General features: G+C 44.3%; 1 protein-coding gene across 10 annotated transcripts in view; it reads right to left on the reverse strand.

Moving 5' to 3' along the window:
- PPP1R12B (protein phosphatase 1 regulatory subunit 12B) overlaps nt 1–12,443 on the reverse strand; it is a 262,789-nt gene that overhangs the window by 15,888 nt on the left and 234,458 nt on the right. For 4 of the 10 annotated variants that reach the window (XM_072648190.1, XM_072648186.1, XM_072648191.1 and 1 more), the window contains 4 exons: nt 8,196–8,331; nt 6,749–6,853; nt 2,988–3,041; nt 1,754–1,804 (listed from right to left, as the gene is read on the reverse strand). In XM_072648190.1, coding sequence (XP_072504291.1) covers nt 1,754–1,804; nt 2,988–3,041; nt 6,749–6,853; nt 8,196–8,331 — 346 coding nt within the window. Of the gene's footprint in view, nt 1–840; nt 956–1,505; nt 1,534–1,753; nt 1,805–2,987; nt 3,042–6,748; nt 6,854–8,195; nt 8,332–12,443 lie in introns of all 10 variants that reach the window. The other 6 variants (XM_072648188.1, XM_072648189.1, XM_072648184.1 and 3 more) reach the window with 4 other exon arrangements.

Consider the following 12,443-nt stretch of genomic DNA (forward strand, 5'->3'; position numbering starts at 1 on the left):
CTGCAAGCACCCTACTTGAGTGGGTTGCCCCTGTCCCTAGGGTATTCCTCACAGGGCACTGAATTTGACCCCATTTAAGTGCTGTAGCTCAGCACTTGACAACAGAAAAGAAAAAACAAACAGAAAAAAAAATTTGCTCCCTAACAACAGAGTCCAGATGGCACAACTCAGTGTGTTTCCCACAGAGATAAAGCCTAGGGGGTGCCACGTGATAGAGAAGATCCATTCATCACAGGTGAGTAACGGGATGCCCCAGCTCAACTGACCACAGAATTCCTTAATAGAAACAGTGGCTCTGGGAACACAGAAGGGTTTGACCTTGTTGAGACACATGGATGCCTCATCTTAAAGGGGTTAATGATTATTTTAGTATCCCATTGCTTTGTGTCACTGAGAAGACTCAGTGTGGCACTCTATGACCCATCTGAGACCTAAGTGGATGTAGGTGAGATTGAGACTGGGTGTTGTAGATGTCACAGGTCAGGGGAGATAGTAATAAGAGTTTGTCCCTGCCAGAACACTGGGGCTGGTGAATAAGCTGTGATCCGGGGCCAGGAGTCCTCAGATTGGCCAAGAACCATTCAGCAAATTGACAGGCAGTGTGGTTTTGTGCAAAGAGCAAAGAACTTGAAGCCTGAGGACCCAGGTCTGAGTTCTGGCTCCAGCACCCATGAGCTGTGTAGCTTCTCTGCCTCAGTTTACTCATCTGTAAAGTAGAGATGACAATGATAACTAACTGCCCTACATCATTGCAAAGAATGGAAGCTATATTTATTCCTGCTCCAGCTTCCTGAAAGGTTAAGCCAGATGCGCTACCCATGGGGTCACCTGCTTGTTCACCTTGATGGATCCAAAGAGCCTCCATTTTTCTAGCCCAATATTCTTGTTCTCCAAGTGAAGAAAACCTGTGCTCCAGAGAGCTGCCTCGTGGTGTCATAACCAGTAAGAAAACAAACTGTGGAGAGACAGAACAAAGCCAAGCACTGGGCAGCTGAGGACATGCAGCATCCTGTGGGGCCAGGCACTCCCTACACCAAATCTTAGGGACTTCTTACATTCTTCTTCCCTGGGGTGGTGACATCCTTAGAGGGCAGCATGCCAGCCTCTAGAGCTCAAAACAGCCCAGTAGCACAACTCTCCATCAGGGTGGCCGATGGCCATGTGGCAACCAGGGAAGGAGAAGAAAGGGCAAAGGGAAAATGCAGGAAAGCTGAGAAGTGTTTCTGGTGGCCTGAGCCTGCTGAATTGGGAGAGTACCAAGCATTCCTGAATATTTCAGGGAAATGGGCTGGGACAGGAAATCAATATAGGAATCCATCTCCACTCTGTTTCAGAATGACTCTTTGGTGCTTCCTCTAGCAGTGTGCTGAAATGGGGAACGGGATATGTGGAAAGCCCACGACCTCTGCCAGGCTTGGAGCATGCGGCCGCACTGAGTCATGGCCCTATTGCCCAGTCCTGTGAGGGTGAAGTGATTGGTTATGGAGCCTTAAATTTCAACTCACGTCTGTCTCCAGCCTGCAGGAGTCACCCCTTTAAAACAAAGGCAGCATTAGTTCCAAGATGCACTTGGTGGGTAGGGGGAGAGTGGCCACAGTGGGTATGGTTTGACAAGTCTGTAAAACGTCCTGAAGGGAGAACTGCCTCCTTACCTCTGTAGACCTTTCTCAAGGGCAATGAGTAAACAACTCAAATCTGTTAAGCATTCAAAAATCATTACAGAATAGGGAAAACAAAATAAGATCTTCTTTACCTTCATCTCTTCCTCCATTTCTGACATTTTCCGTTCCAGGGCTCGCCTCTCCTGTTTAAAGAAACAGTAAGTATGCTTCAGAAGGGGTTCAAAACTGTGCTTTCTTTCAGCTAGTCTCTTAGAGGTAACTGTGTGACCTGTAAACAGCAGCCTTCTTAACTCCCCCAAAGGGTGCACCTGTTTTTGGTGCTGGCACACTTTCATGGCAAGTTTGGGATTCGGTGGTGGAGCTTACCACTCTGGACATAGGGCTAATCCCTAAGGAAGGTCACATTATCCAAATTCCATAATAGAACAACAGAAGGTTGTATAGAGAAATATCATAGAATAATACCAAAAGAACAGTACCAAGTTTTCCTAGGCTACCGTGCATATGCCAAAAAGGTCTTCAAATTTCAAATGAACTTCAAGTGACCAACACCCAGCTTTTCCTTTTACCCACTTCAGTCACGCTCCTCCCACATTCTAGAGTCAGCGTCCCTCGTGATGGAGAGCAAGTGCCCCCACCCCAAGGATGTGATTTCTTTTTATCCTGAAGACTAATTTCTACTAGTTCCAGTAAAGGGACCATCACTGGGATCAGATCAGATAGAAGCTCAAAGAGGTTTGCATACAAGGTGAATAGAATGTATAACTTAGCTAGTTTCCAAATATAAAGTAATGGGAGAACTAGAACAGAAAGACATAGTTGAGCTCATCTATTCAAGTCAATCATAATTCAAGTCTCTTAACAGAGAAATCTGTTAAGCCCGAGGAGCATTCTCAGATCTTTTAGGCAAGTGCCTCAGATAGCACAGAACCAAAAATTCTTCAGTCAGTGGAGATACTGCTGGTTTGAATCATCTCTCAGATGAGTTCCTCCCTTCTGCTGATGAGGCCCAGAGGGGTCTAGAGAACTTGCTGGGGGGGTGGGGGTGGTGTGCATGCAAAGATTTTCAGTTAAACCGAAATGCATTTTTTTTACAGGATGATGTGGCACAGTGGAGCCTGGAAGCAGGGTCATTATGAGATGACCAAGAATGGAACAAAGGGAAAGGATTGACCATCTGGGATCCCAAAAGGTTTAGAAATTAAACTCAGGCAAAAAGAATTTTTCATCAAGCTAGGGATAGAATGTGGCAGGACTAATAATGCCTTTTTAAGATGGACTTTTTCCACTGGCAAGAACAACAAAGCCAGGGAAAGTAAAAAGAGAAACACAGATAGAGCAGAGGGGAAAGAGGAACTCACGTACCCTTTTTTCCACCTCCAGCATTGTTGATCGGTCAGAGGATTTTTCTTGTTTCTGCTGATACCAATGAAAAAACCCAGATATTACTGTTGATAACCTAGAACACACAGAAAGCCCAGTCTACCCTCCCCACTGTCCTCAGCCTGACACTCCCAAACAGAAAGCAGTGCTTCAGAGCCCCTCACACCAGGGGTCCCCCAACTGTTCTACTGAGGATGAGTGGCTGAGGGTCAGATCTAATACAGCAGATTTCTGAGTCAGCTGCCTCTCCTTCCCCTCAACTGGGTCTGTTTGGATTCCCAGGAACATTTGTTAGTATGAAGGGAGGATGCACAGCCAGCAGCAGGAGCCATCTCTTTCCTTCTTTCCTTCCGCACCTCACCATCCTTGACACCTGGCTCTATTTCCCAACTCTTACCTGTGTCTTATAGGATGGGACTGCCCATTCTTCCCCCAAACAGCTCCCCTTTCCCCACTTTCTTGCTTCTAGCATCCAAAGGTACTTTAGATCATCTGTGCCCTGTACCCTAAAGTACAGCACGCAAGTGGCCTAAAAAGAACCAGGAACTGAATTTTTCATAAACAAAATGGAACATCCTTAGATCTGAGGAATGTCTAATTGGGGTTCAGGGGACAGACTAAATAAAAGTTTCAAGCTCTCTTGTGTGCCACTGAACCTAGCAAGTTGTCTTCTGTATTGATGGTCCACAAAAATAGAATTTGTTAATTGACTTTGCTCCTGGATGATGCCATGCACAGGCAGTACTTAATATGGAGAATATGCTGTTGCTAGGCAGGAACTCCAGGAGCCGTCCATATTTTTACAGCAAGACTCAGAATCCTGACTCTCCTCTTGAGCTGTTGCCTTCCATTCTGAAAGTCCTGGACCCCTGCTTTTTACCACTATCCCTTCATCAAATCCTTCCTGAGAAGGAAGATGAAAAGAGAGAAGTGGATCTTTTCACTTGCATTTGCTTAGTACGACAGATCCTGTGAAGTGGCAAGAACACTAGAAGGGAGTCGGGAGACACAGATTCTAGTCCTGGCCTCGCCAATGACCAGCATGCTGTAGTAACTTCCCTTCTCTGGGTCTTTCTTTGGGAAGTGAGCCCTTCCCTTCCTCTCCTCTGCACATGAGGGATTTGGATGAGATGATTTCTAGGGTCCAGTCCAACTCTGACATGCTACTGAGTTCTTATTTTCTCAAGTTTCTAAAGATGCCATAGATGCTATCTTATGAGCTTAGCTATTTAGCATTTTGAAGCTACTTTTATGCAAAGGAAAAGTATTTCATGATTTAAGTCCCTTTGCTTTCAATGAAGAGCAGGCATGTTAGGGAACATTGCCATATGCATGATGATGGCAATCGTTCCTTTTACCCACATACAAATATGCCATCTCTCTCTGGAGTGCCAGGCCTGCATTACTAACGGCTGACTGGACAAAGCCAACTGAATATCTGTAGGCATCTCAAACAGGCTGTGTCCAAACCAGGGCTCATTATCCTTCCCCCCAACTCACCTCTTTTCCTAACTTTCCCTTCTGTCCAAGACACTGCCATATCTCCAGGCACCCAGGTTAACAGTCTCAGTCATCCTTGTCTCTTCTTTTTCACTCATGCTTCACATACCATCAGTTGCCAAAACTTGCTAATTTGGCCTCCATAGTATATCTCATAATCTCACTCACATGGCCCCACCACCCTGACCCAGGCCTCAGCCATCTCTTGGCTGGACCACTGCAATGGCTTCCCATCAGATCTCCCAGCCCAGTCTATCTGTCCCTCTTAAATCTATTCTCCCCACAGCCACCAGACTGATATTCTCAGAGCAAGGGCCTGATCCTGCCATTTGCCTTCTCAAGAAGTGACAGTGGCTTTGTCTTGCCTCTAGTATAAAACAGAAACACCTCTGTTATGCTTTTAAAGCCTTCCTCTTTCTGCTTCCAGCTTTTCTTTCTAGGCTTTTAACACATGACTCCCCTTGCACACATTCTACGTTCCAGCCTTACTGGGCCTGCCTGTTGTTCCCCACACATGACATTCCATTTCCTGTCTTGCATGGGCAATCTCCTGTGCCTGAGATGTCCTCCCTCCTTACCTCCACTGCTTAGAATCCCAAGCTCAAATATCACCTCTTACAGAAAGCCCACTTGATTTCTCCCAGTTGTTAAGGTGTTTTTCCCTGAAGTTACTTTGTGTTTCATTTTCTCTATCTGTATCTCCAGCACTGGTGCAGCACCTAGCATAAAACCAGTGTTTAATTGTTTATTGAATGAATAGATATAGGGCTCTTAGATCCTTCATTATGAAATGCCAGTTCCCTTAGAAAATGGCAAACCCTATTTTTAAAAAATTTCCATGTTTAGTAAAATAACACAAGAAGAGAGTTTATAGTTTCCCCAGGGTCTCCCCAGAATTTCAATCCTTGGGTGCATCTGTACTCAAAGCCCCTCAGCAAGCAGTGAATCAAAGAACATGGGCTTTCTCCCAGGGATCAGACAAGGTGAAAGGCTCTTTACAGCACCTGCCTTGTAAGTCAACATCCAATGCTGGCTAGACACCTGGCCAGATGTGGAGCACAGGCTGGAGGAACAATGCTAAGGGGAAGTTGGGTCCCTACACTGCGAGGTTTAAGCTTTCTCTTTGAGTTTGAATCACCATTAAACTACACTCTATGCCTGTGCTGGGAGTAAGATCTCTGACAAACAGAGTCAATCAGTCAGAAACCACTACTACAGAGAGAAAAAACTAAGACTTTGCTCTGCTCTGCGGACTGTGGGAGTACCTCCTGGGAGCAGGTATTCTCCCTCTATCTGTCAGTGACCAAATTGCTCTGGCACCATGAAGCTTTCTTGGGTTCTCTCTACCCCTTACCTTCTGGGTAATGCAAGCAAGCAATGAGTTGGGTAAGCACTTAATAAATAAATAAAAGCACTTAATAAAAACCAATGCCTCCCACAGAGCAATATCTGTTGTGGAATTCTGATCACTGCTCTTCAACCCTATGTCCAGACTGAACAAGCCCATTTCTTAGTGTTATTTTTTCCTCTTCTAGATTTATTTTAAAAGCAGTTCACTCTTCCAAATCCTTAGCCTCTAGACATTTCAAGGAGGGCAGTAACTCAATAGGCTTCCTGTTAACTTCACAACAAACTAAGACAGTACATGCTTCAGCTTTCAGCTGCAGGATCTGTTTCACTGGGAATGAGGTTATTACTTCCAGCACCTTTTAAAAGCATCATCTAATTAAACCAGGCTTAGCTGTAACAGAAAAGTGGTTTACTCAGTCTTCCAGCCATTAAAGATCCTTGCTCCTAGACAGTGATGGCTGAGACTAGCAGGCTGCCTAGTTTATTGGATAGCATCTCAGTTTTAGATTCAGGAGAAAAGGGCCTCACAGCACTCAGGATCTCAGTTCTCAATCGGCTACACGACCTTGGCTGCAAACATCATTTAAGTCTGGGCCTCAGCCTCTCTATTTGTCTGAAATATGAAGTGAGAAGGTAGCTGGAAGATGAGTCACCAACAGGATGACACTGCATACAGAACCAGCTGGGCAGTAGAGAGGGTGGCCAAAGCAAGAATCAGTCCCCAGCAATGTTGATAGTATGTGGATAATCAGGAGATATTTGTTCTACATTTCATTTTTCCCTTTCAGGCAAAGTACTAAGTAAGCTCGGATAGCAGATAAAGATTTCTGAAGCTCCATTTCACCCTCTCCCATCGGGCTGAGTCCTTGTCCTCCTCTCCCTGCCAACCTCACCTGGGCCACCTTTTCCAATTTAGATTTGACGTCTGCCAGCTCCCGCTGAGCTTCCTGAAGTTTGGTTTTCAGCTTCTGGTTTTCCGTCAGGGCACTCTCATAGAGCTTGGGGAAGAAAAAGAAAAAGTGGTCACACACTCCTTAACACTGTTGGGAAGAGAAGGGCAGCTGAACCTTGATTCCACCAAGAGAGCCAACTCTCCCCCAATGCAGCCCAAGACCTTCTCTGGAACGTGCAACTTTGGGGTGGGCCAGGAGCCCTCACAGGGACCTGCTCAGCATCACAGAACAAGCCTGGGGCAGAGGTGACCCTTGAACCTGGGTCTTCTTGACACTCACTGTCCACTAGGTCATGTTGCCTCTGGTCAAAACACATGGGAGAGAATAAAAAACTCCAAGTGACAGAAAAGGGGAAGTTTTTTTCTTTTTGAAAGTAATAAAGACTCAGGAGATGAACATATAGGAAAACACAAATGATCTCCTAATGTCAACCAAACTACAATTCTTTTTTAGTACACTGCATGACACATGGTAAGTACTTCTTCCTTCCTTCCTTTTTCCAGGGGCAGCTAACAAAAAAGTTAGTTCTGAGGAAAAATCCTTCTTTTGCTACTTTCTAGAATATGTGAATCTCCTCATACAAATAACCCTCATGTCCCCACATCAGAACCAGTCATGGGTATGTGTGTTCCAGATAAGGGTTAAAAGGAAAATATCACTTTGCTCTTACAGTATTTTTTAACAAAACAGCTTCTCTTTGACCTCCAAGCACCTGAAAAAGAAGTCATTCAAGCTGCTTTGGGACTGGGAATCATACCTCTGGAACCAAGTACACTGAAGAGAAAGTGAATTCAAACCCTGTTCAAACAAGAGAAAGTGAATTCAAAGCCAGTGGCATTTCCACTGCTTTTTACTGTAATAGTAAGGATGCTCACAGTACTCATCCTCAAGCTGAGCTTACAACAACCCCGGGAGAGAGAGAGGGAAGTACTACTAACCCCATTTTACAGATGAAGAGGTGGGGGTAGATAGAGAGTCCCCTACTTGGGCCAGGTCTGAGGGGGGATCAGCCTGCTACCCACTAGGCCACGCTACTTTCGACAGTCCTTAGAAAACACCAGGGCTGATTGAGGCACTTCAGGGACTACACGCACGGCATTAATTTCACACATGCTTAGTTTCTCTTCTTTCCAATTCTTGCCATTTCTTAATTCCTCAACTGATATCCCTGAGATCTGACACCAGGGCACATTCTGCAATGGAAAAGCTTCAGACAGGGGTCCCTCCATTTGCTATAGAGCTGAACAGGACCAATGAAGGCACCCAGAAGTTACTTTTTATTACTTGACCCTCAAATGCCTTCCCTTCTCTTCTAGTTCACCTAGATTTCACTTGAGAGGCTCAGTTCTCATAACCCAAAGAGGAAAGTGATTGAAAAAGAGCCTACTTTTCTATAATCCCTTTGGCTGTCCTCTTCCACTCGACTTGTCAAAGAAGCTATTCGGGCCTCCCGACGGGCCTTTGCTGAAGCCCGGTCACCATAGGTATCAGTGGTGGCGAGGCTACTGCCTCCTGATTCCAGCCTATGGAGAAACAAAAGCAAAGGCACAATGTGATTCTGAGAACAAAGAAAAGGGGGGAAAGGAGTACTGTGTAAAGGCTGCCTGTTACTCCTCTGAGGAACACTTAAAAGCACTGGCCAGAAGCAACACAAACCATTTCTCCCTTTAATCTCTCACTGCAAGCATTCTGTAGCTCTCTCAGCAAAGCTTCATGATTTGGGGGGGGGGGGGGGAAGGGCAGCAGATTGCCAAGTATGGAACGTACTTGAAAACTTGGTGGTTTGGAGTATGTACTACACTTAAATCTTCAGGGTTTTTCAAATTAGTTTAAGTTTGAGTTGTTTCCCTCACTAGAGAGAGCTTTAAAAGGAAAAGGTTTTTTTGGATGTCTGCTACTCTTGCAAAATCTTATTCCAATGAAGTGTCAATGAAACAGAAACATATGTGCTTGGAGACCTGGACTTGAGGCCTCAGGGTGTGGAGCTCAGTAGAAGGCTGCCAAAGTTGCTCCCTAGGTTTGCTTGAACTACAAACATCTAGGGATGCTACCAGATCATAAACAGAGCTGTCCCTCTTACTCTATATTGCATGTGTACATTGTTATGTCGGAGTTACACCCTAGAGCAACCCCCTAATAACATCCAGAAACTCAGGATGTTTTAGGGATGGTGTTGATTTTCTGTTTCTAGCATCTCCAGTCAGTACAAACCCAATGAAGGAATGTTAGAAACAATAACAGCTGTGACACCTGGGAACTGAGATCCTACTATGCTGATGTACAACCTTCACCTTGTTCCTTAATAAAATTGTTCCCACCCATCCCAAAAGTTGCCAAATGTTTAAAATGCTGCGGGGAAAACCAAAACAACACAACCAAAACTAACCTCTAACCTCACAAGGCTCAACACCAAATGGTTCCATCTTGGGAAGGAGAACAGCTATGGCATATGTGCATGCTTCTACAAGTTTGGGGATTGTCACAGTTGGGAGGAAGAGTCGAGAAAAAGCTAGAAAACATAGCTGAAGACTGTGGGAAGAGATTGGAATGGGAGGCAAGGACCTATGATACCATTTTAAAACATAATGTTCCTTTGGGATTATAAGAGAGTCAACAAAAGATTATCTCGTAAAACAGCCACTTCCCTACCAAGTGAGTAGTAAAGTGTTGATTTTATTTGGCTTACTCCCTGTTAGTACCTAGTGGGAGGACAGACTGGTACATCTTAGAAAAAAATTTTTCCAGGCAGGGAATTATACACAATTTTCTTTGAATTTAGTGACCAATTACGGAAAAGAAAACAGCTTTGCCTTGAGGCAGATTATTGATATACCTTTTTCTTGAAACACTAGGAAACTCGAGCTTTCCCAGACCCTCTTCCTTATGACCTGGGATGTTTACTTCTTAATGCTACTACCCTCCTCCCCATGCCAGTCTTGAGGAGATCAATGTTGAACCTTTAGATATTAGGCTCATTCAACTAAACATAAACAGGAAAGGATTTTTTTTTGCTTTCTATAGTTCTTTAGCAACTCAAAATGTACCTTTCCAAATTTATTGCCAATTTATCCTGTGTAAGGCACTGTGCTGGATATTGTTCTAGAGTGGGGAAGTGGGGGAGATGGCAGAGTGAATAAAAGGTTGTATAAGAAATCTCTATTTTCAAAAAATTAACAATCTGCCAGAGGAGATAAGACATAGGATTACAGGATCCTAGATTTAGAGCTGGAAGGGACTGTAGAGGGCAGTAAGTCCAGTCCTGCCTCAGAGAGGGGCAAGGATTTATATAAGGTAACCCAGAGTCAGGGTCTGCATTCATGTCTCCTAACTCTGTGATACCATGGGACCTCTCAACACTTCAAGGATCAGTGATTTCTTGATTATGATGATGAAGCGGCCTCTGAGGAATGCACCCAAAAAGCTTTAAACAGGAATGTGAGATCTGTAGCATAAGCTTGTGCTTCACCGAGTGTGGAGGAGAAAGGGCTTCATTGTGTCCTGGGGAGAGAAGGAGGTATGATGGGAGCTTCTGCACAGGAAGTACTCTGGCGATGAGCTAGAGGGATGGGTGACATTTTGAGAAGCAAAGTGGGAGTATGGGGAAGGAATAGCATGTGTAAGGGGACTGTGACAGAAAAAAAGAAATGTTGTTTCTTAGAACAGTAAATCTAGATGAGCTGGAGAATAGGGTTTGTATTGGGGAGCAGAGGGAGGCAAGGTCAGAAAACTGAGCTGAGGTTAGACAGTGGATGGTTTTTAATAACAAGATAGGCATGAACTTTATTTAACAGGAAATTAGTCATTGAAAAAAGTCATTAAAAACTTCTGTGAAATTAATAAATCAATCAACAGGCATTTATTAAGTTCCTACTATGTGCCTAGGTGTTAGTGATACAAAAACAAGGAGGTTACATTTTACTAGGGGAGTCTACATGTGTGTGTATGTATACATACACACATGTACATACATACACACATACATACACATACATACATACATACATATTATACACATATTTGTTGCTGCTTTTCAGTCATGTCTGACTCTTTGTGAATTCAGTTGGGGTTTTCTTGGCAATGGTACTGGAATGGGCTGTCATTTCCTTCTCCACCTCATTTTACAGATGAGGAAACTGAGGTAAACAGGGTGAAGTGGCCTGTCCATAATTACACACACACATACATACACATATACACCGACACAGACACACATAACAAATATGAGAGGGAGAGCCCTCATGTCTGGAGGGATCAGGAAGGGCTTCATCTAGAAGGTTCTGCCTGAGCTGAGGAACAAGACAGTTGCAGAGGCAGATGTGAGATGAGACAGCATTACCTACATAGAAGACAGCCAGTACAAAGGCTTGGAGACAAGTTGTCAGATCAGTCAGTCAGTTAGTATTTATTGTTTACTACATGCCAGGCACTACACTAAACACTCTAGTGCTTAGAAACAAAGAAAGGCAAAAACATAGCTCCTGTCCTCAAATTCATTGAGAAGCACACACACACAAATTACATACGTATCCCATTAGATTGAGAGCTTCTTGAGGGCAGGTGTTGTCTCTGGCCTCTTTTTGTATACCTAGTGCTTAGCACAGTGCCTGAATGCACACAGTAGGTGCTTAATAAGTGCTTATTAACTGACATATAAAATATCTACAGTGTAAACAGAAGGTAATCTTAGAGGAAGACACCAGCAGTGGAACTGTGCAGGAGAGGCCTCCTGCAGAAAGTGGGATTTGAGCAGAATCCTAAGAGAGGCCAGGGAAGTATTCCAGGGCCTGGCACAGCCTGATGAAGAGAGGTAGGATGTCATGGATGAGGAAGAGTGAATGGGCACCTATAGCTGGATTGTAGAGCATGTGGAGGGGAGAAAAGTGTGAGCATGCTGGAATGGCAGAAAGGGGCCCTGGGGTGAGGAGCTTTCACTGCCAAACAGAGAGTTTTATATTGGAGAGTGTCTGAGTATGTGACATGGTCAGACTTGTGCTTTAGGTTCCAAGGGGCTTTAAAAGCTAATCAGAGAAGCTTACATTTGACCACAGAAGGGAAGGTATGTGGTGCTTTGAGAATATTAATTTGGAGGCAATCCCCACCATATGTCTCCTCATTCCTATACCAGAACTGCTATGAGTCAGTGGAAAAAGTGAGGGTCCATAGCCTCAACTAGGTAACCAGGTTCTCTCTGATAGCTGATAACCCTCCTACTAGATTAGATTCTTATTAACTCCCTACTTCACTTCTCATGGTGACTATTCCACACCTCTCCTTCCCTTCTTTTCCCTACATCTTTGTTCTCAACATCCTGGTCTTGCCATACAATTCCAGTAGATGATCTTACCTAGTTCCCTAATTCAATGAGAAGAATGCAGCCATCTGTCTTGAGCTCTCTCAGCTTCCTTTTTCATTCCTTAAAACTGAGGATCATCATTCACTTTCTCCTTGTTCATAGTCATAGATGAGGTACCCCTAATCCTTACTACAGGTAATCCTGAAATTCATGCCCTCAATCACTTTCCCTCCAGACTCCTCCAAGGCCTTACTCTAAAGGTCTGTCTGTTTCTCTAACTCTGTCTCATTTTTAACTTCTCCCGTTCCACCTACTCTTGCCTATGTCAGTCCAAAAATGATG

This window comes from Notamacropus eugenii, chromosome 2 (genome assembly GCF_028372415.1).
Source record: "Notamacropus eugenii isolate mMacEug1 chromosome 2, mMacEug1.pri_v2, whole genome shotgun sequence".
NCBI lineage: Eukaryota > Metazoa > Chordata > Mammalia > Diprotodontia > Macropodidae > Notamacropus > Notamacropus eugenii.